The 21,394-nt window shown below is 34.9% G+C and overlaps 1 protein-coding gene across 2 annotated transcripts in view; it reads left to right on the plus strand.

The window, feature by feature from the left end:
• The first annotated feature begins 790 nt into the window (after positions 1-790).
• sptlc2a (serine palmitoyltransferase, long chain base subunit 2a) overlaps positions 791-21,394 on the plus strand; it is a 56,912-nt gene continuing 36,308 nt past the window's right edge. Inside the window, 8 exon segments of one of the 2 annotated variants that reach the window (NM_001020619.3) lie at positions 791-1,052; positions 3,998-4,192; positions 7,729-7,883; positions 8,171-8,319; positions 12,112-12,236; positions 16,046-16,139; positions 19,582-19,687; positions 19,800-20,019. In NM_001020619.3, the coding sequence (NP_001018455.2) occupies positions 933-1,052; positions 3,998-4,192; positions 7,729-7,883; positions 8,171-8,319; positions 12,112-12,236; positions 16,046-16,139; positions 19,582-19,687; positions 19,800-20,019 (1,164 nt within the window). In that variant the 5' untranslated portion in view covers positions 791-932. 2 annotated transcript variants of the gene reach the window in all.

Below are 21,394 nucleotides of genomic sequence, written 5' to 3' on the forward strand. Positions count from 1 at the left end.
CATTTAAAGGCTTAACTAGGTTAATTAGGTTAACTAGGCAAGTTAGGATAATTAGGCAAGTTATTGTATAATGATGGTTTGTTCAGTAGTCCATCGAAAAAAAATATAGCTTAAAGGGGCTAATAATTTTGATCCTTAAATGATTTAAAAAAATTAATAACTGCTTTTATTCTAGCCGAAATAAAATAAATAAGATTTTCTCCAGAAGAAAAAACATATTATCAGACATACTGTGACCATTTTCTTGCTCTGTTAAACATAATTTAGGAAATATTTAGAAAAGAAAAAAAATCAAAGGGGGGCTAATAATTCTGACTTTAACTGTACATACATAGATACATACATACATACATACATACATACATACATACTTGTATACATGCATACATACATACATACCTTATTGTCATCTATTAACTTTTAAATACTCATACATGGAAAAGTTGCGTTACAGGAATATTAACAAAACAATAAAAAAAAGAGGAAACGGATGCAGTCTTGATCATGTCTATGAGATGCTGCTTCCTCGTGCTTTTGTAACCCAAGCGTAAAAGTGTTCGCAGATTATAGCTAATCAGATTTGATTTCAAGTTCAAGCATCAGTAGAGTATTTGAGCAATGCAGAGTCAGTCAGTTATTCAGACACAGGTGAAACACCCTGAGGTTATTAGAGTTCATTCCTCTCAGCAGCTGAAGCGCTCTCATCCGCCACGCCCTTTTATACACGAGTCACGCCCATGATCTCAACTCCACGCTCCGATTGGCTGGCGCGAGTAACGGGGCGTCGATTTCCGGTATGCGGAGGCTGGAATTTCAGGTTTCTCTCTTGTGGTGTTTGGGGTAGCGGGGACGCGCGTCGCCCTGAACGCGGCTCATTTCCATCTTTCCGTCTTCATGCATTTGATTGTATGTGTGTTTAGTCTTGGATAAGTATGACTGAAAGCGCGGGGACTAAAACTGAGGATTGTCATGCAGCCAATGGTGTGAAACCAGGAAGAAATGGCATGGTGAAGAACCATCATCACCATCTTCAGTATCAAAAGCAGGAGAAGGTGAGGCCACATCATCCGCTGAGATTTCTGAGTAGTGCACGTTTAATTTTCCACACTGCATGTGCGTTTTGTTGGAAGGTAATAATGGTGATGATGATGCATGGCATCATAAAGCAAACGGCAGCTGGTCTCAATACTGAATGGTGCTCCGTTAGTGCATGGCGTGCAGTTTCACTGTTTATGGCATGATCACATGTGGAAAAGTAAAGTTTGACAGACGGATGATATGCAGACTTTTTCCTCGTAATATCTTTTTATCAGCCCTATAAAATCAGATAAGATCCAGCTAATGATACTGCTACAAGTGGAAACTCAACTGTGTTTGTTGAACCAGAAAGTTAATATGCAACCTCATGCTGTCTTTGCGTTAATGCAAGGCAAATGCAATAAGAAGTCAAGATATTGGCAGCTTAACATCTTTTGTTTAGCACCCAGTACTTGGTGAATCTGTAAATATTGAAAGGGTGTGAATGAGTACTTAAAAATCATACTCGAGTTAAAGTACCTTTACTTGCCTTAAAATATAGTGCAAGTAGAGTAAAAGTATCTGTTGTCAATATTACTCAAAGTATGAGTAAGAAGTAGCCCCTTTTAAAGTACTCAAGAGTAGTGATTATTGAGTAATGCGCTGTGAAAAGCTGATATGTTTACATGCAATTTGTGCATGTGTGTAAACGTAACATTCTGTAGTGCATTTTGTGCAAGATTTCTGACATCTTCTTGGGCACTTAATGCTTCCAAGCGGTTTGCTGCATTTATAAAGCGCTCCTGTATAGGGATTTCATGATAACCGTTTTCAAGGTATACCGCCAATTGGAAAAAGTCAAGGTTTTGAAACCTCTACAATTTCCTGTAATACCAATCCTAAGGTATGAGTAAGATTTTTTTTATTTACATTTACATAAAAAACAACAACAACAACAACAACAACAGTATATCCAGCAGAAAATATATCCAAAGATGCCGTTTTAAATTTAAATCTGTGTTTTTGAAACTAATGAACAGCAGAATTTAATGATTCATTATCATTATTTAGCCTGACATGTTTACTGCTCCAAAAATTTTTAAATCTTTCACAAAATAAAATATATTGTGTTTAAAGGGCAAAAAGTAAAGTTTTTTTTAGACAGACATTTAAAAAAAAAAACATTTGCGCAGTAATTACAATACGGTGATGCTTTCTATGTGCAATTTGACTGGACAGAAATCGCACAACTAATTTTTATACTTCGCCAATCCTTACAGACAAGAATAAATAAAATAGTGTCTGCAGGTTGAAAGAAAGTGAAGTAAAAGTACCGATACAGCACTGAAGATGTACTCAAGGGAAAGTAAAAGTACACATTTTTAAAACTACAATTCCTCAGAAAAACTACTTAATTACAGTAATTTAAGTATTTGTAATTTGTTACTTTACACCACTGCCAATTATACTGTACAACAAAACAGAAGCAACAACTGAAGCAAATAACGCCTTTAGTTTTGACCAAACCAGGGATTAATTTGTAATATTTGCCTGTAGTAGTTTCTTTAAGTTAAACCAAATTTTTGTTTTGGTCATCATGACAAAGATTGAGTTTCTATTTGTATGCAGTGACTAACGTTTTTCCTCTTTTAAGATGTTGAAATCTTGTGAAATGACTCTCAGAGTTCTGGAGATGAAGTGCATGTGTTCATGTCGTCATATGAGAGGACAAACACTAAAAACAGTGTCACACCTGCTTTAAAATCTGTGTAAACAAAACATAATTCATTCACAGAGACATGCCAGACTTCATATTTACATAGTTCTTTTTGCTGTTGGATATTCTAATTTTAACATTGAAGTTTATTTAGGTATATAATGCTTCTTTTGATTTATTCATCTAGTGTTCAACATCTAAAAGTGTCTTTAATGACGGGATTCAGCAATTTTGTCCTCATTTTTGGAAATTACAAAAGTATTAATTACATTAAGATAATATATTTGGTAACATACGTTTAATTTATGCATTATTACCATTTTTAGCATTTATTTCTTTATACATCTATTTATAAATGATAAATCTGTAGTCAATTGAAATGCACCACGAAATCCAAGTCAAGACGTTTGGATCATACCAGTGTCTTGTGCAAGTTATTGGAGGCAACTCATGATTCACGTTAAAGCTTTAGGAATGTCTGTCATGTGCTTCCTGCACTAGAAGTGTTTGAGTGGGAGTTCAGCTTCATGTATTTCAAGATTGTTTCCAGTTTGTTTAACTTTAATGTTATTGTTTCTGTCTTTACACTACTAACCTGACTAGTAATGTTCATAAACGCTCAAAATTGTGCTTGTGTTTTTTTGTTGTTGTTCGTCTTGTTCAGCAAATATTTAATTAACAAAATCTTTCATTAAAGACATTAAAAAACATAATATTCTATTTTAAGTATATTTTATGCCCTCATGAATCATATTTAAAACCTAATGAGCAACAATAATGTTTTAAACATCAACAATATTGATAGTAAATGTTAATGACACAGTAAAAGTCAGCTACTGTCTTCAAAAGCAAATCACACAGATCTTCTGTAAATCTGTTATCTTCAATAAGCTTTTTCCTGGAAGCCGCTTTCAGCTGTGCAGTTGAATGCAAAGTTGTGCTGCAATCTTGGAGCTGATGGCGGCTCACGTGGATGTCACTGTTGCTAGACTCTGTGGTATTTGTTAGCGGGGCATGACTAGTCACATGTGCCTGCAAATCACTGGGTTTTGAATGAACGACTTGATCTGAAACTTGTGTGTCCTGTGGGTCACCATGAGTAACAGTTCTTGACAATGGGAGACCGAACTTAATCTGACTTCTTATAAATGCACGCTATTGTTTTGAACCAGAAGCTGTTTTGCAAATGTCTGCGTTGCATGGGTGTTTCTTGTAATCAGTAACCTACAGTGTGATGTACCATGACTTGATTTTGCTTTACAGGTTTACCATGCTGCATGCAATGGAGAACTGTACAGCAGGCCGTTCATCGAGTCCTTCGAGGAAACTCCCATGCTGGTTGCCGTGCTCACGTACATGGGCTACGGCATCCTTACGATCTTTGGATATCTGCGGGATTTTATGAGGGAGTGGAAAATAGAAAAATGCCACATCGCCAGAGAAAGGGAGGAGCAGAAGGTAAACATTATGATGTGCCTGGTGGAACAAGTAAATGTATACAAGACCGCTCAAAATTGTGTGTTTCTTTTCAGAGTTATTAATTTTTTTTAGCAAGGGTGCATTAAATTAACTACAGGAGACTGTAAAGACTAGCTGCTAAAAGTTCTGCTTTAACATCACTGGATTAAATGCCTCAGCCTACATTTTGCACAATATAAAATATGGTGCTCAGGGTACATTTTGTTGCACATTTCAGATGACAAATCCACTAGAGGGTGCTGTCTACATTTTTACAAATGTTAAAAAGGGCCATGAAACCCCCCCCCCCCCCATCCATCCTGTCTCAGCAGGGTGTTTTCATACCTCTAGTTTAAAAAAAGTCAGAAAAGTTGGTGAATCCAGCTAATTTTAGGTTGGAGTGTCATGTGGCAAAAGAGGGAAGGGTTTGCATGACAAGGGGAGTTTCATTGTCTTGTAGTTTCTGCCAACTCGACTCTACACCATAACTTTTCAATCCAGATGGATGGGGTAACCATTACTGCATCCAAAATGGTGAAAAGCCTTGGAGTAACGATTGATGACCAACTAAACTTCTCTGACCACATTATTAGAACTGCTCGATCGTGCAGATTCGCACTCTATAACATAAGAAAGATCCGACCCTTCTTATCTGAACATGCAGCTCAACTCCTTGTTCAAGCTCTTGTTCTCTCCAAACTGGATTACTGCAACTCTCTACTAGCTGGGCTTCCAGCTAACTCTATCAAGCCTTTTCAACTGCTCCAGAACGCAGTATGAGTGGTCTTCAATGAACCTAAACGAGCACATGTCACTCCACTGCTAGTCCGTTTGCACTGGCTGCCAGTTGCTGCTCGCATCAAATTCAAAGCTCTGATGTTTGCCTACAAAGTGACTTCTGGCCTTGCTCCTACTTATCTGCTCTCACTTCTGCAGATCTATGTGCCCTCCAGAAACTTGCGTTCTGTGAATGAACATCGCCTCGTGGTTCCATCCCAAAGAGGGAAGAAATCACTTTCGCTCACGCTCACGCTCACGCTCAATCTGCCCAGTTGGTGGAATGAACTCCCTAACTGCATCAGAAGAGCAGAGTCACTCGCTACTTTCAAGAAACGACTAAAAACTCAACTATTTACTCTCCACTACACTTACTAATCTGCAATTGCCTCTCTGAATATCACACTAACTGTACAAAAACAAAAAAAAAAAGACTAATACTACTAATACTTCCCTTCTTAGACTTTACAGACCTGAAACTTGCCTATAGCACTTATTCATTGTTGCTCTTAGTTGTGAAAATTGCTTCCTTGTCCTCATTTGTAAGTCGCTTTGGATAAAAGCGTCTGCTAAATGACTAAATGTAAATGTAAATGTCATTAAATGAACTACCGCTGATTTTCACACCAGCAACACAGACGCAGAGATAAACAGTAACTACGTTTACATGGACATCAGTAATGGAATTATTTGCTTAAATGTGAATAAGGCAATAATTTAACTAAGGTGTTTACATGAGTTGCTTTTTGAATGTTCCTTTCATGATCCCGTTTTACATGTTATAGCACGTAATTAGACATCATGCTATCCACATTTCCTCCGGAGTTTAATGTCATTTCGGGTGTTTCATTCTTAATTTGTCAACTTTAACTTCAGTTTGGCACTTTCACTTTAATTCAGGAACATTTCATGCATGCCCCCCGTGACAAATGAGATATTGGATGTGAGGAACTGCTGGGAGAGTGTTGTTTTAATGAAATTATGATAACACACATCGTATGAGAGAAAAAAACGCTCCGCATTTCCCGGTAGAAACACAGCCGTGTGTGTATAGTCTATCTTGTCACAAAATGCAGCGAAAATCCTACCCGACGGTAATAGTTTGTTTAAGATGTTTACATTCGGAGGGCTGCATTTACAGAGGATCTTCCAGTCTATAATGTTGTAGTGATATTACTGTAAACTTAGTAACTAAATCATTTTGACTAAGTTATGTCTTTAAAAACTGGAAGAGTACTGCTGATGATACAAACTAACTTTACCGCTGAATAAACATAAACAAAGAACACATCACACTCTTACCAAATCCGTAGAGACAAGACAATCAACACCAACCGGAACCGCATCTTTTTTAAAAGGAGAGGAGCAGCAAGCTCTTGGGTAAATAAGTTGTTCCAAACGAACCTATTTTTGTTCGCAGACCACTGTAATTCACACGCGAGTCCAGCTGTGCTCTCATAGCAGGGAAATGAAAACAAAACCTTCGTTGCGGCACATTTATAAACGCAACACTGACAACCCATGTCTCCAAGCAATTCTTCTTCACTTGTTTTAATTACGGTTGGCAACACAACAAGGCGTCTCTCTGAACACTGTAGCAAGTAAAAGGAGTCTTCAAAGCTAAATCATGCTATACCATGCTGGAATTTGTGCAAGGATCTCATGGCCATGACGTTGCTTCAAAATTTATTTTCAAACTAGAAGAATAAATTTGCTCTAAACAATGCAAAAACAACCCATTTTCACTTGGTTGTGAAATATATGTTCTAGTAGTATTTTGTTTTACACCGTGGGACATGTATATGACTATCAACATCTCAAAAAATGTGTTTTGTTGTTTTGTGACCCTTTAAATGTATTACTTAGTTAAGTGTTGTCATTATACTGGAATTTCGATACTAATCAGTACTGAATTTTTAAAAACATCCATTTCCCACTACCATTTGAGCGTGTACTTAACGCTGAGTGGCTATTGTGTTCACGTGCTGTTTGCAGCAAATGGAGATGTATAAATGAGGCAAACTTATTCAATTAAGTCATAAACACTGCTAAGTTGTTTTATGGTATTGATTTGGTGTTGTGCAAAAAACTGCATGAAAATATTTTTTTTTACTTGTTAATAATATGTTCCTTTGAATATCATTAGTGCGAAAAGGAACTTTTTTTGTCATCATACTATCCTGTAGAGTTCATTTTAACTAGAAACTGCAGTTAAGCGATTGCTTTTGTGATTTTAGAAACTTTTAGGATGAAATGTGTTTTCAATGAGTCTGTGATAGATAATATTTAAAGAAATCTATTTATATTTGATTCACAAAAGTCATACTTCTTTCAATAAACAAAACTTAGTCTTTTTTTTGAGTTTTTAATGCAACATTTCTTAACTTTTCATGGTTAATTGGTACAAAAAGTATTTATACTTATGCCGGAAAGGTAATTTCCTTCCTACTTTTTAGTGACTTTCTGAAAAATGAAGCTGTGTGTAAAGCATTACGGAAATTTATTGGTGAATAAGTTTGGGAGGAAGAGGTTATTCTGACATAGGAAGGATATTGTGCAGTTTACCGTTACTGTAAAGTACTTTAGGGCACTGAAAGGTTGAGCTTTGTTTTGCTAGCCGCCTTTTATGGATGTTATTCTTTCTAAAATATTGGATCCAAGACAACTCTGTCACCAAAAAGTAAGGAGCTGTTTTCTGTTAGTGAAATAAAAAAAGATCAGACATGAGAATGTGTTCCTGTTTCTTTTTGTTTCTGAAGGACTTTGTTCCACTTTATCAAGACTTTGAGAATTTCTACACCAGGAATTTATACATGAGGATTCGGGACAGCTGGAACAGGCCCATTTGCAGTGTTCCCGGGGCCAAGTTTGACCTTGTTGAGCGCAGTTCCAATGATTACAACTGGACCTTTGAGTAAGTGGGCTGTCTTCAATCTGAACGGAAGGAAAAAAAAATCACATCTTGCTTTTTTTTTTTTAACCTTCCAAAATGAGAGCTGAATTAATGATTCTAATATCAAAGTCACTTTCGAGTGCATGTATAATAAACTTTCATAAGGAAGGCTGCTTTAAAGTATAACCTGAAATATGAGGTGGCTGAGGTTGCATGTACCTAATAATCCAGTCTAGAGATTGATGAGGTCATCAAGGTGTAGTGTTCACTCAAAAGAAATCTCACACAAGCGTATTGTGCTCTTTCAGGTACACTGGGCGAGTGGTGAAGGATGTGATCAACCTGGGATCGTATAATTACCTGGGCTTTGCAGAGAACACTGGCTCATGTGCTACAGCTGCTGGAGAGGTGACTGTGAAATTTGGGGTGGGCGTGGCCAGCACCAGGCAGGAAATGGGTAAGTGCTCATTGGTTAGTCATGCTTTTTAAGATAATTCGCCACAATGCACTTGTCATGATTGTAATGTTTAGATTCATGCAAGGGATTAGAGCGTAAAGCCGCGGTCACACTGTACTTTTCTCCCCATAGACTTCCATTCATACCACAGACCGGAAACGCAAGCTCATGCGACAAGTTTCGCTGTTTGCTGTGTTGGAAAGTTCAAGCTTGGGGAACTGTGACCTGTAAAATCACATCACGTGATTTCGTAAGCCCAATCAAAGATCAAATCATGACCTCTCTGTACCAAGATGTAAAATATGGACCATTCGCTCATTTAAAAAAAAAATCTTCTTGTTTAATCTGGCCTCTTTTCGCAGCGCCGTACTACAGAATTTTGCATGCTTACACTATAGTGTGACTGCGGCATCAGACAGTGATTCATATTTTATAGAGCATTAAAAAAATTGGTGTCTTGGATATACAGCAAGTCTAGAAACTTTACTGTACACCATCATTTTGCTAAATATTAACTGTAATGTTTGATATAATTTATAACATAGTGATCTTAAATATGATATTATTAAGGTTTTTTTTAATTCAAATAAGTTAAAACTTGGACCTGGAAACATTATTCAAGCTAGCATTCTGAGTGATTTTAAGATATTCAATGTTTATGCGCACCATAAAAAAAATTATATGAGGGTCAAGTTTTCTAAATAAAAAGTCACAATGTACGTAACTTAAATGAAAAATCACCAAATGTAAATATGTAATCACACAAAAACATACCTGTCAACATATCCCCCATCCCTATTAAAAAAAGAAACACCCTCAAACTTACTCACAACAACTCGCAAAATTAAAATAAAATTAAAAGGTCGACAGAAACTTAATTTAAGCAACTACCGGAAAACTGTGCAGAACCCCCTAGCTAGACAACTCGGTCACCAAAAAGTAAGAAGCTTTTTTCTGTTAGTAAAGCTATAAGAAAAACTGACTTAATGTGTTCTTGTATCCTTTTGTTTCTGAAGGACTTTGTTCCACTTTATTAATAAGTTTTACACCAGAAATGCATAAATCCGGTAAATTGCCCAGAACCCCCTATCTAGAGGGGTCATTCATACAGATTTAGTTTCTGCATTTAAATGTGAGATTAAATATAGTGGAATTTGGAATAAATAAAAGGTCTAGAGTTGAAATTATAAAATGTGTAGTTTATCTAAAGTCTAACTTATCTAATTTTACATCTTGCATTCCAAAACAGCCGAGCTGAATGCATCTGAGTGGATGGAAAGTTCTTGAGATGCCTATTTATATAAAAGTCAACCATGTGAAGGTTCATGACTACACAAACATGAAATTTGTGTTTGTTTCTTTAGCTCTTTGAGAATTTTATTGAATAAGTTTAAAATTGTAATTAAAGAAGTTTGGATAAGGAAATAAAACGATAAATGAATGGATATGTTGAATCCAATCTAGTTGGTATATATAAAAATCTATTTACACCCTAGCAATCACCAATTACAGCCTTTCAACAGTTTTCAAGTCATGCTGTGTATACATTTTTTTAACTGGATCAACATTTGCACTTATATAATGATTTCTTAAAGGGATAGTGTACCCAAAAATGAAAATGTCCTCATTTACTTAAGTTCTTCTAAACTTATATGAATTTCTTTCTTCTGTTGAACACAAAACAAAAAAATTCTGAAGAATTCTGAACAAAAAAAGCAGCCACTGGCATCCATCGTAGCAAACAAAAAATAATATGAAAGTCAAAGGGTGAATTTATTTATTTTTTTCTCTTTTCTCTCCCCCAAACATTCTTCAGTACTGTATATTGTCTTTTGTGTTCAACAGAAAAAAAGAAACTCAAACAGGTTTGGAACAAGTGGAGGAGGTGTACAAGATGACAGAATTAAAATTTGTGGGTAAACTATACCTTTAATGAAATTGCAATGAAACTCAATTCATGGCCAAGTCTTTTCTTCTGTATTGTGAAATCAGGCGTGTACAAAATTGACAAATTATATATTTCAAAATTTTTATCTAAAAATGATTCGATGATTACTATAATTATATGACCAGGGTATCTGCAGCATTTTAAAAAGTCTTAATGTCTTAAATTTCAAAAACAAAGTCTTAGGCCTTAAAAAGTCTTGGATTCACTGAAATATTGTCTTGTAGGTCTTAAATCATTTTAAAAGACAATCATTTTCCTTTATGTAAAGCTACCCAATTGATCCAGCACACATCCAATCGCCAGCAATACATCTCAATAAAACTATATTTATTAATAATATCATAGCAGACTGGTGTACATACATTTAGTTTGTAAAAAGTTGCGTTGGAAAAAAAAATCTATACAACTGGGATCCTGCTTGTTTTGACACATTATTTGAAATCCATGGCTTAGAAATAAGTAATTGGAATTAGTTTTTTTGATTGGGCTAATACATTTTTTTTTTCTGCTGGCTCATTAAAATAAATTATTAGCATTTAGCCCTATATCGGTCTGAAATTTCCTCCTTTATGGTTGTTAAAAGTTAACTTGGGGAAACCTCCAGAAACCCTAAATGACTCGTTGGCATTCGATAATGTCAGATTGCTCATCATTAAAACCACAATTGCTCTGGGGTTCTAAAGGTTTGTCTGACTTTTCAGGAATGTTTACCTCTTAAATTTTGAAATCATTTGAACAAATTAGAACATATTTTGATATTACCCCTGAAGACTTTTTTAATATCTTCAAATTTGGCATTTTATAGTTTCCCTATTAAAGCAAAGCTAATTTTGTTTTAAATTATGGAAACTGGAAGAAACCATGCTGTCATTAAATTCTTTTAAAGGGCTTATTTCTAAATTCTATGCCATATTAGTTAACTCTGATTCCTCAGTTTATGATTCCTTGAAACCACAATGGGGATTTGGACCTAGGGGTTCTGTTTGATTCTGAAGATTGGTCCAAGATCTGTGATGGTACTTTTTCCAAATTGTACCTCAATTTCCATACATGAACAAAGTTTTAAGTTTTTCCACAGAATTTATTTTACACGTTCACCGCCTTAAAATGTTCCCAGCCTGTTCTGACCTCTGTTTTAAATGCAAAACTTAAGGGCAAATTTTTTTCATGTATTTTATTCCTGTGTTCACATCCAACCATTTTGGAGAGGGGTTCATTCTGCAATCCAAGAGAGAATTGAAAAACGTTTTACCTCCCCTTCACTTTTTTGTTGAATGACATTCCTGAAGACCTTTTTGACTCAGACCTCAAACCTCTGTTTACAACTCTTACATTTCTGGTTAAGAAATGTACATTGCTAAAACAGTCTATTTCTCAAATCCAACTATTTCCATGTGGATTTCTTCCTTTGTTGAAATGTACTTTTAACCCTAACTACAAACAGTACGTTTTTTAAACTTACATTTGTAAATTTCATTTAATTTGCAACGCTTGGCCATGGTTTGTTTGTTTGTTTGTCTGATTGTCTTTGTTGTTTGTACTATTTGAAAATCCTTAATAAAGAAAAAAACACAATTGCAATATTATCATTAATATAAGACCTTTTTATTACATTAAAACATACATTGATGAATATGCGATCACTAACATGCATCTAAAAAGGAACGTGAATTATCAGTTCATGCCAACTTTAAATATTTATTGCATGGGTTTATGCAGGAGCTTTCTAGATTATATTTGCTTTCGAAATATACACAGGTGCCTGTAGGTTCTCCAGCTACTGTTTATAGTGAGTGAGTGAGTGTTTGCATGCATTAGCTGATTTATATGTGTGATTTGCTTAGGCAACCTTGACAGACACGAGAAGTTGGAGAAACTGGTGGCGTCATTTCTGAGAGTGGAGTCTGCCATGGCGTTCGGAATGGGATTTGCAACTAACTCCATGAACATTCCTGCATTAGCTGGCAAGGTTTGCAGTGCTACACTATTTAGAGTGCTTACTATCTTTTTCTCACTTTGCCAGCTCCTCTGTCTCTATATTTTTTTACTGTGATGAACCACCCAAGGCAACTCCTACAAACGTTAGGAGTGTCCATACAGGCGGATCCCGCTTTGACCTGTCAGTGCTTGTTTAAATGATACATACGTTTTTTGTGTGTGTGAATGTTTCCAGTTATTGGTTTAAGCACGCTGGCTGTATTTTATCACCAGTGCAGGGGGAGAAGCTCAGTGTAATAGTAAAGATAGACCAACCTAAAGAGTTTGCGTAGCTCACACACACTGGAATGTACTTGATAAGGCACAAAAATTACCTCAGGAAACGTGTGTTTGGCTGAAAGGGTAACCAGAGAGATTTCCCAACCTCACTTCCTGTTGCAGGCCAGAGGGCGAGTGATTTAGTGTTGAAATGCCTGACTTTCCTGATTTACATAATCGAAACTGATTTGAAAGGATGTGTATTGTATTATTGCATAAAACAAACAAAAACAAGCTGCAAGATAAGAGACACAAGAAGCTTCTAGTAACATTGAAAAAAAAAGCATTTGTAAACATTTTGAAAGTGAATGGAAAAAGTTGTGAAAGACCACATTTATATTAAATGCATTCATTCATTCATTTTCTTGTCGGCTTAGTCACTTTATTAATCCGGGGTCGCCACAGCAGAATGAACCGGCAACTCATTCAGCAAGTTTTTACGCAGCGGATGCCCTTCCAGCCACAACCCATCTCTGGGAAATATTAAATACATATTAAATTCTAATTAAAAAATATATTTTTTAAATCTACAGAGAGCACAGTGAATGCAAGCAAAATTGCTAGTTTAATGTTTAAATCTTGAAATCAAATATTTTGAAAATGCTTTTTGTCGTCTTTATTATTATTCAACATACGCGTACACAAATGATAATACTATATTTTATTATATTTTAAAGGGGTGGTCCACTATGATATTTTAAACTTGAGTTGATGTGTAATGTAGCTGTGTGAACAACATTTCTGAATGTAATATGCTCAAAGTAAGACATTGGCTTTTACAGAGTTAGCTTAGGAAAGATTACAGCGAACAAATTTTGGGGACTACAGAAAAGACACCCAGGCTAGTGAGATCACAGAAGCTTTAGGTTACGCGCATACACTGTGTGCAGCGAAGGGGTATGGCCAGAGACGCTGTAATGCTATAGCAGAGAAAGCTAAAATGCTGTCCAAATGCTGCTAATTTCACAGAGCTCATTCGATTTCTGTATTTGGGCTTCCAAGGAACACGACACAAAGAGTGTAGTGCTCACAGTTTAATTTTAAGTATGTTCCAGAGAATTATAAAAAAATGTATAGCTCTAGCATTTGACAAAGGACAGCTTCCAGAATCTTTCCCAGATCAGGGCTGGATTCAGCTAAAGACTCCTCAAAGAAGGAAAAGTTCAACCATAATAGATGGAAGATGTGGAATGTGAGTCACAACCTGTACGTATTTTGATTTGTTAAAATTGATCTATTATATGCATGGTATCTAGCATTAGTGACATGTTGTAGTAAGGGTGCAAACAAGGATGTAAACAATGGGAAATGCTGTTTGGCACCGCTAACAATTTAACTACAAGTTCAAATTTATCCATCAAACTGCTGTAAACAGCCACAATCTTCAGCAGTGCTGCTATGTCTCTCCATGCGACCGCTTTTCCAGTTCTACATCTCAAATAATGAACTCGCAAAAGATATGTGAATGTTTATATATATGTGTGAAAGACACGTGTCAGAGGTTCTGCTGTGTGCTTTTCATTTTCTGTCTGACTCAAACTGATACAGCTAACAACCAATCTGACGAATCACAACATATTATGCTAGCTGACTAATCAGAGCCTCTTAAGGGCAGGCCTTTTAGAGGAACTAGGAAATATGACGGTCGTTTTCATGTTAGCAGAGTAGTTGTATATAAATTCAAAATAAGATATATGAAAAAATAATGTGATTTTCTACAAATGAAGCATGAGCACACATTGCATCTTATAAACACAGCCAAGCCTTCAAAATACACTCTGGGCCACCCCTTTAAATGAAAGCTTTTTAGATTGAAAATATTCAGCTGACAATTTGAATGAAAATAGTAGAAAATATAAAGTAGAAAGATTGAACACAATAATTAGTTACTATTTTAGAGCAGCACTTTGTTCAATTGAGATTTTGATAGGTTACAATGTAACCCCGTATCCTAACAATACGCTACATGACAAGATTTTCAGTGATAAGAAATTTGGCTGTTTGCACCAGACAAAACACAACAAAAATTTAAATACAGCCATTCAGAAACACAGAATATGCACTCACGAAATGGTGAGGTTTATAATCTAATTTATACATATTAACCCTCTTTAACATTATTAAGTGAACATGCTGAATCACTCATATGTGTTTAGTTTTAAAGTTCAATTTCAAACGGTTCATTTTATTTTCAAGATTTGCTACTGCTTTCAGTAGTATGGTAAAAAATGTCTTGTCAAATGACATTCAAACTCGCATTGTTACATAGTCATAGTCTTCTGTTGTTCACCTGTGCGAAATAGACGCCATTTCTAATATGTCAATTCGAGGAGTTGGTTAGAACAAAAACTCATTTTAATATGAAAAATATTCCTTCAATCAGCTGTTGCTTTTATTTAGAACACTGTTTAAATCACTCATTCCTGTCTTCAATCTGGCAACCTACCCGCGTGTTTGTTTTGATCTAGGAGTGCAATACTTGGCACTGGGTGTCAAACTTACATACTGCACCTTTAAAGCTAAAAATATATTTAAATAGTTACAAATATTTATATTTTAATAAATTCTGCTTTTTAAACTTTGTTTATCAAACAAAATAAAACCATGGATATCTTAATATCTCAAGCAACTTAAAAATAGTGTGCATTCCCTCCATGTGCATGGCTTTTTACTGTAATTTCAGTAATGAGTAATCACAGCTTCTAAATTTACCCAAAGCCACTACAATTTTACTCAAGGTTTTCACAGATCATTACAGATTCCCCTCAAGCCACTTTTAGTTTCGAAGCTCATTTATTAAGCACTGACAGTCATCGGTCGTGGCCTAATGTTTAAAGAGTTCGACTAAAGGTCGCAGGTTCAGGTCCTGGCACAACACAGCCCACTGCTCCAGATAAGTTTGCTAAACTAACTAAATGCAATGTGACACTGCAAGCTTCAATAAATACCTTTTTTTCCCCTTGTTAAAAGAAGTTTTTGTACTAACCATCCATGATGTGATGTGAAATTTATATTTTAGAAACTTTTTATTTCTGCATCATTGCTGCTGGACAACAGCATATGATAATGATCACTTTAGATGCTTTTTTTCAGTGTTTAATGCTAGTAATGTGAGTTTGCCATTACAGGTGACATTTATTGCCATACTGACAGCAGAAGCAGATAGTTTACCACTCATCTTGAAAATAACATAAGGATAGGATATATAGTTTAGGACCATATAATTTAAAAATAAAAGTTAGAACTGTGACTCAGCTAAAACAAACTTACATCAGTCACACAGCTTGTTAATAATGTATTTAATAATTACATTATAATTATGAAGTGCGTTATTCTGTGTTTCTGAATGGCTCTGCTATTTAAATGTTTTTGTGATCTCACTGGAATCTTGTCACATCACTTATAGCTAGGACATTGTGTAAATAACTTTAAATAAAACCGTCTGCTAAATAAATAAATGTAAATATTTTTATGCACATTTCTTTATGTAAATTTCCACTTAATTTTTTTTTCTGTTTACAGGGATGTCTGATTCTGAGTGATGAGTTAAACCATGCCTCTCTAGTACTGGGAGCTCGTCTTTCAGGCTCCACCATCCGGGTCTTTAAGCACAATAGTGAGTTTGCACATTTCTTTTCTTGCCATAAATGCATGTCTAAACACCCACACTCATTATTCTCAGCTGTAAACAACACATGTAAAGATAGCTATAAGTTGAGTTCCGATGTATACAAAACATCACCATGCTTTTAGCTTTTGCATGCACTCTTTTTGCATGCAAATGTGACAGGATAAAGGTTAATCTCCACTGCTGTGTGGATATCTGTTATGTTATTGTACAAAATAAACCTGATTTAACATCCACAAAGCGGGATTAAAACAGGTGATTTTATTTATAACAGATTTTATTTCCCGGTTGCTTTGTGCACGTCCTGTCTTGTTGATATGAGTATACACGTGACTCCCTGGACTTGTTAATATGCAGCTGTCAATCAATTCGATGGGCGGGGGAACTGCACTCCTACGTCAAGTATATCTGAAAACCGCTGCAGTTGGTCCACCGTTTTTATTTTGTTAAATTGAGGGGAAAAAAAGGACTGGTTGTGTTTATATCACCCCAATATGACAGCCTATACGCTATATCTACACACATGTCTTGCCAAACAGCTTGAAAAGTAGATTTTTCACCATAGGTGCCCTTTAAATATTCAGTCTGAAATAACATGCAAGTATGGCTCAGTAATAAGTGTAATTCCTGCACTTCGCTGGCCAAGCAGCACTAAGCATACAGTAGTCGCTTTAAAACAAGCACGTGAGTGAGTGAGACCAGCAATCCTTGCATGCATGAAATATTGCACATTATGACAAGTTTTGCTTGCTACACAACTGTAAACATGCTAGATTATAATATAGTTTTACATTCAGAATTGTAGTGTTTTTAAGTACTGTTAAGTTTTCTAACTGGCGTATGACATGATCTGGTGGGTTGTCTACTGTCATCTTTAAGGTGCGTGTTCATGATTTCAGGAGGGGTAGCTTTGGATGGCATTGTGCTTTCAAAGCTTTTATGCTAACGGATAGCATTTTGGCAGATTACCTACTGAACCTTTTAATATTATTATTTTTCAGTTGGCTATAGAACAAAGCACTGTTATGCAATGACTTGCTTAAATAACTTGCCTAGTTATCCTAATAACCTAGGTAACCCTTTTGTGCTTTTGGGGATGTTTTCATCCACTCTAGGTTGATTTTTAAGGCTTCATTTGGCCACAACTTTCTCTGTGTTTCAACAACTGGAATGATTTTTGGAGGTAAATCTTTTTTTGACGGGTATTTTGGCAAAATTCTTTAGAAAGTTTTAAAAAATTCCACAATACACTCTGGCCAAATTTACCACCCTTTCGTTATGTTTGTGGATGTTTATGCCCCGTTGACCTTCGATATAATGACATTGTATGCAAAGCCATGACAGCAAAAGACCTTTGTGCACTTACCTTGATATGTCTGAGAAAATCAAGAAAAGCCCCTCAGCTCTCAGAACTTAGTGAATGTAGTAAGTGTATTTATGCACACTATAATGTGCTGTTTTACTCCATAGAAACGTTTTGCTCAAGCCTATCTAGAGGGTCAGTGCTGCCAACTGATGATTAGCAGTAAAAATACAAATTGTACTTCTTCCCACCAGTAGAAACCAGCAACAATCAAGAATGCATGATTATTTTGTGTCATGGCTTTTCAATCAAAAATTGTCCTCATAATGTAAGTCAGTGGGGCAAAAACGGCTATGAACAATGAAAAATGAAAGGTTAGTCAATAGAACAGAACACAAGTTAAGTTAATTTTGCTTTAAGCAGAATACTTGTTTCTCTTAAAATAACTTTAAAAATATTATGTACTGTTACCAGAGATTAGTATAGCTTATGTTTAAAAATGTGTTGGGAAGTATTTTTTTGTCAAAAAAGCTGTTGTGAAATATTTAAAAAATAATTTCTAATATTTTGATTTTGTAGATGTGTGTTTAAAATCTTGAAACTGAGACCTTGAAGTTTTGCAAGATCGCTTGTTGTATGGATTGTTTATTTTAGTTAATGTCCAGCCAAACCACAATTAATGCAGATTTTAATACTAGAAAGGTCAACTCCTTATCACATTTAGCTGTGTTATTCTAAATGAATCATTTAAATTGGCAATGCTGACAGATGACTGTCAGTGCTTAATAAATGAGCCTCTAAACTAAGAGTAACATGAGGGGAATCTGTAATGATCCTTGAAAACCTCGAGTTGTAGAGGCTTTGGGGAAACTTTAGCACTTCTGATTACTTATTACTGAAATGCTTGGAGCAGTTCATTCACTGACAGTTTCTAATCCGTTTATGCGTGTGGTTCACTAATTTACAGCCAAAGATGCAGGCAATATTTGACTACAGAAAACCTCATGCTTTTCATATGACCGATAAATGACACTCACTTTATCAGGAGCTGCTGTTACCAGTATTATTATTATTATTATTATTATTGTAGTATTATTTAAAGCAGTTTTTTGCAACAATTGGTTGATTTTTTAAAAAAAAAATATTTTATTATTAATTTTTTTTTGTGTCTATCAAAGAATTCTGTCCTATATAAATGAATGAATATTTATTTATTTTCTGGCTGTAGCAGCAGTATTAATAATAATTTATTTTGTATTTTATTTATTATATTAATACTTTTATTATTATTGTTGTTATGAAACTCGCTATTATAAAAGTGTATTTTGACTGTGTATCTGTATATATAAATTATTTATACCCCTGGCAAATTCTGACCTAAAGTTTTTGTTAAAATGTAAATAAAAGCTGATGAATATTTTTACCCACAATCATGCCTTGATGCAATGATGGCTTATTATCTTTTAGGAGAAGCCTGTGCCATTTCCTGTCAAAAAAAGCAAGAACTTGCTGGTTGAATAAAAGTAACTGAGTCAGAATTTGCTAGGGGTATGCATAATTTCTTGACAGTATACATGTGTGTGTGTGTGTGTGTGTGTGTGTGTTTGAGTATCAAATTAAAGTGACATTTAAATATATTTGTAAATAGCTAAAAAAAAACATATATATTTTTGAAAATGTCCATCAAAAAAAAAAAAAAAAAAAGTAATCACAATTTTTTCCAGATCATTAAGCAGCTCATCTTTCAATATTTTTCACCAATGTAATTATTAATAATGTTATACATGAGCACAAAAACGGTTTATTGGAATTCCGAATTTTTATATAATGCAGATTTTGTATAAATAAATAAGGTTTATATAATGCTGAAGACAAAAATAATGCCTTTAAAAAAATTTGCTTAGCTATCACATAAGTAAATGACATTAAAATAGAAAAGATTTAATTTTAATTTTTAACAATATTTCATGATATTTCAGTTTTTGTTATATTTGTAACTTTGTTAACCTACTGCATATTCAACAATCAAATATACCAACACCAGACATTTGAAAGGTACTGCACTGAATGTTACTGTATATTACTGAATGTTATCAGCCTACTAATATTTTATTATTTTTCATCCAGATATGCAGAGCCTGGAGAAATTACTCAGAGACGCAATCGTTCATGGCCAACCTCGAACACATCGACCGTGGAAGAAAATCCTTATTCTTGTAGAGGGAATCTACAGGTGATTAAACTCCTACTTTCTAAGAATAAATCTAAAGTTTTGATCATGATGTTTCACAGTTTACTCATTCAATAAAAGTTCACACATTTCAAAGTTAAATGTTCCTTCTCAGTATGGAGGGCTCCATAATTCGGCTGCCAGAAGTTATAGCTCTGAAAAAGAAGTACAAAGCCTACCTTTACCTGGACGAAGCCCACAGTATTGGCGCTTTGGGACCCGGCGGTCGAGGGGTGGTGGAGTATTTCGGACTCGACCCCAGAGATGTAGACATCATGATGGGCACTTTCACAAAGAGCTTTGGGGCTGCTGGAGGATACATAGGAGGGAGGAAGGTATGATTTAAAAAAATATGGTAGTAATGAAAATTTAAAGCTGGGCGCTTAAACGAAAACTAGTTTCATGTGTATTTTATCAGTAAAGCTGGTTTTAGTAAATCTCCTGCAGCATTTACTACACAGTTGAGTAGTAGTACACTGACTAACTACATAAACTCGCATTCAAAATTGACATTGATTTGAGTGGACGACAATGAGATAATGTTAACCATTCTGTGGTAATGACAGCTGTTTGCATTTATTTCTCAGTGAATTACAGCTTTGTGCAGTAAATGCTATTCGTAAAAATACCAAATAAAGCAACAAGTTTTTACTCTAAACTTCAAAACTTCAGTCAAGTGTTTGAATGGAATCTGTCTATAAGACAATTCTGTAATCATGTGATTATTAGTCGCACTGAAAGCAGTTGAAATCTTCTGTTTTCTGAATAGTTTGGTGATTTCAGTGTTGCCAACTATTTCCAATAAAAAGTAGCTTAAGGCTGCCCGAAAAGTAGCTAAATGTAATTTACATATCAGTGACATCATCACGTAGTATCTGACAAGCATTAGTCCGTTATGTCTCTACTCTCTAAGGTGCCATGTACTATATTATATTAAAACATTACATCCAGATGCACAATAAATAGGTTCTTATTAACATATTACTTTGTGTGATGACGTCATTGCATAATTAAAAAAAAATCATTTTATGTAGTATACTAAATAATTAATGTTTTCTCAAATTGACTGTCCATCTCGGCAAAAACAATATTTGAAATATGTCCATTTTAGATATGTATGAAAAATATAGTTGAGTATTTGTAAAAGTAATACAAACACTTTTTGATAAGAACTTTTTATTTTTAGAACTGATAATGAACAGTTACAATTTTTAAACAATCACAGCTTGTGTACTTTTTTTACTTGTGAAATTAACACAATTGTGAAAGTGACACCAATTATAGCACTATTAAAATTTATTGATACTTAAATTAACAACAATTATACATGTTAACAAATATCAGTAAATTAACTGTTATGGAAAACAGTCTGAGCTTGCAATTTACTCTACTGAGTAAAGCCCGCAGCCACTTCTCCTTTGAGTCACTTTTTAAAAATTGCTAAAAGTAGCCAAATGAATGTTAAAAATTGCTAAATTTGTTGCTAGGTGCTTTTTGAAAAAAAAAGTTGCTAGGGTAGTATGAAAAGTTGCTAAATCTAGCAACAAAATTGCTAAGTTCTTCTTTGTGGGTGTTTGGTGAAGCGCACCTTCTGGCCTGTGCAGGATATTTACTGCTGATTGTACAACTGTGGTTACATGAAAAATATTTGCTCAACAATAGCAGCTTTGCTTGATTGTACTTGCAATTTCATTTCAGTAAATCACCCAG

Source organism: Danio rerio, chromosome 17, assembly GCF_052040795.2.
Source record: "Danio rerio strain M-AB ecotype USA chromosome 17, GRCz13ab, whole genome shotgun sequence".
Lineage (NCBI taxonomy): Eukaryota > Metazoa > Chordata > Actinopteri > Cypriniformes > Danionidae > Danio > Danio rerio.